The sequence below is a fragment of the Notothenia coriiceps genome, unplaced genomic scaffold, assembly GCF_000735185.1.
Source record: "Notothenia coriiceps isolate Sejong01 unplaced genomic scaffold, NC01 NC01_scaffold00015663, whole genome shotgun sequence".
Taxonomy (NCBI): Eukaryota; Metazoa; Chordata; class Actinopteri; order Perciformes; family Nototheniidae; genus Notothenia; species Notothenia coriiceps.
Genome location: NW_011348364.1, coordinates 1 through 1,444, shown reverse-complemented (window position 1 = coordinate 1,444; position 1,444 = coordinate 1). Strand labels below are relative to the sequence as shown.

General features: G+C 36.1%; 1 protein-coding gene across 1 annotated transcript; it reads right to left on the bottom strand.

The window, feature by feature from the left end:
* Window positions 1-699: 699 nt before the first annotated feature.
* Window positions 700-1,347, bottom strand: LOC104949080 (basic leucine zipper and W2 domain-containing protein 1-A-like). The gene is made up of 3 exons (XM_010775363.1): window positions 1,231-1,347; window positions 1,062-1,127; window positions 700-909 (listed from the first exon to the last, which is right to left on the bottom strand). The coding sequence occupies exons 1-3, from the start codon at window positions 1,255-1,257 to the stop codon at window positions 700-702; spliced, it is 303 nt and encodes a 100-aa protein (XP_010773665.1). The 5' UTR covers window positions 1,258-1,347.
* Window positions 1,348-1,444: the final 97 nt, after the last annotated feature.

The window sequence follows — 1,444 nt, the reverse complement described above, 5'->3', positions numbered from 1 at the left end:
GTTATAAGTCACTGTACACTTTTGAATAATGTAATCTACTATAATTAGTTTGTTTAATATCGAATCATATATATTTGTTTTAAAGCTCAATACATAACAAAGTGAAAATTCTAACAGAAACTCTGAAGGGGAGCTCAAGGAAAAAGCCCTAAAACATCAAGCCATCATTATGTACAACTTACATTTTAAGGAGAATATTTTATGCTAAATTCCAGGTTCATATTTTTATCTTGTGCCTCTACTGTGACATGTTAACATGCTTTAATGTTCAAAAATGCCTTTATTTCTCATACTGCCTGTGCTGGAGCACCTCTTTTCACCCTCTGTCTGTATGATTGTTCAACTGCTTAGAGATTTGTCCGAACTCTTAATATATCACTTACAATGTGTTGGAGCGTGGATTCCAATGATAACTATCAATTGAGGTAATGTTGTTTAGCGTCAACTAAAAATAAATGAAATATGTCTTAGCATTTACTTCTCTCCCATTATATTCAAACTTGAATTGAATGTTGGTTGTTTCATTGCTGGATTATGTTTGAAATAGATTTAGGATGAGACATATAAGTGTGTAACCTGACATAGATGTTCACTTTTAACCTCGAAATGTTTTATAACTGAATAAATCATCAAGATGTTGGTAAAGTAAAGGCAAAAGAGCAACACAGAATGATGTGAATCGACCCTCTTCTCATCGTATTATTTCATCTCAGTCCATAAAAAAACAAAACAATGAACAAACAATGCATGCCTGCAGAAAGAAGAGTATGTACCTTCTTTGACCAGGTTCTCATTGAAGAGGCTACTGAGAATAGCTGCAGACAGATTGCTTTTGGCAAGCAGAATTCCTGTTAGCATGGCTAGCTTGTTGCGCTCAGACTCGGTGAAGCCCTTGAGAAACAGCAGCAGCTGACAAAGAGAAACAAATATATAAAGACATTCTCAAGGCTGAATCGAGTCAGAAATATGAGCAAACTTTTTACATTTGAGTTGGAATAACATGGTTTTAAATGGACCTAGACAGGTTGTGTTCTTGTAAAGATGCACTACCATAGACAAACCTTTTTAATCTCCTCCTCGAAACCTTTCTCCAAGTATTTGTAACGCCTGATGAGCTTGTTAAAGACCTACAGGAAGCATAAGACATATTTATATATATAAAAAAAAAATACAATGATAAAAGAAGCAATGATAAAAGTGAAACATTAGCAGGAAATTGAAGGTATTCACCTGGGCATATGCCTGCATGGTCTCCATGTCCTCTTGTGCTTTGAAGAGGCAAAACTCTGTCCGGGTCAGGTCGTCCGACAAGGTTCCACCTGGGGCTAAAGAAAGAAAATAAAGGACACTTGCTATATTCTGCCAGTTTGATGCTTCATAGCGCCAATGAGTTAAAGGTCCCATGTCATGGCCATTTCCCCTGATCATAATTCCATTGTTGAGG

Excerpts from the sequence above, each read along its gene's own strand:
- LOC104949080 (XM_010775363.1), bottom strand. The coding sequence starts at position 1,257 with ATGGAGACCATGCAGGCATATGCCCAG. Across the intron at positions 1,128-1,230 it reads CCATGCAGGCATATGCCCAG|GTCTTTAACAAGCTCATCAG; the intron begins GTGAATACCTTC and ends TGCTTCCTGTAG. Across the intron at positions 910-1,061 it reads TCGAGGAGGAGATTAAAAAG|CTGCTGCTGTTTCTCAAGGG; the intron begins GTTTGTCTATGG and ends TCTCTTTGTCAG.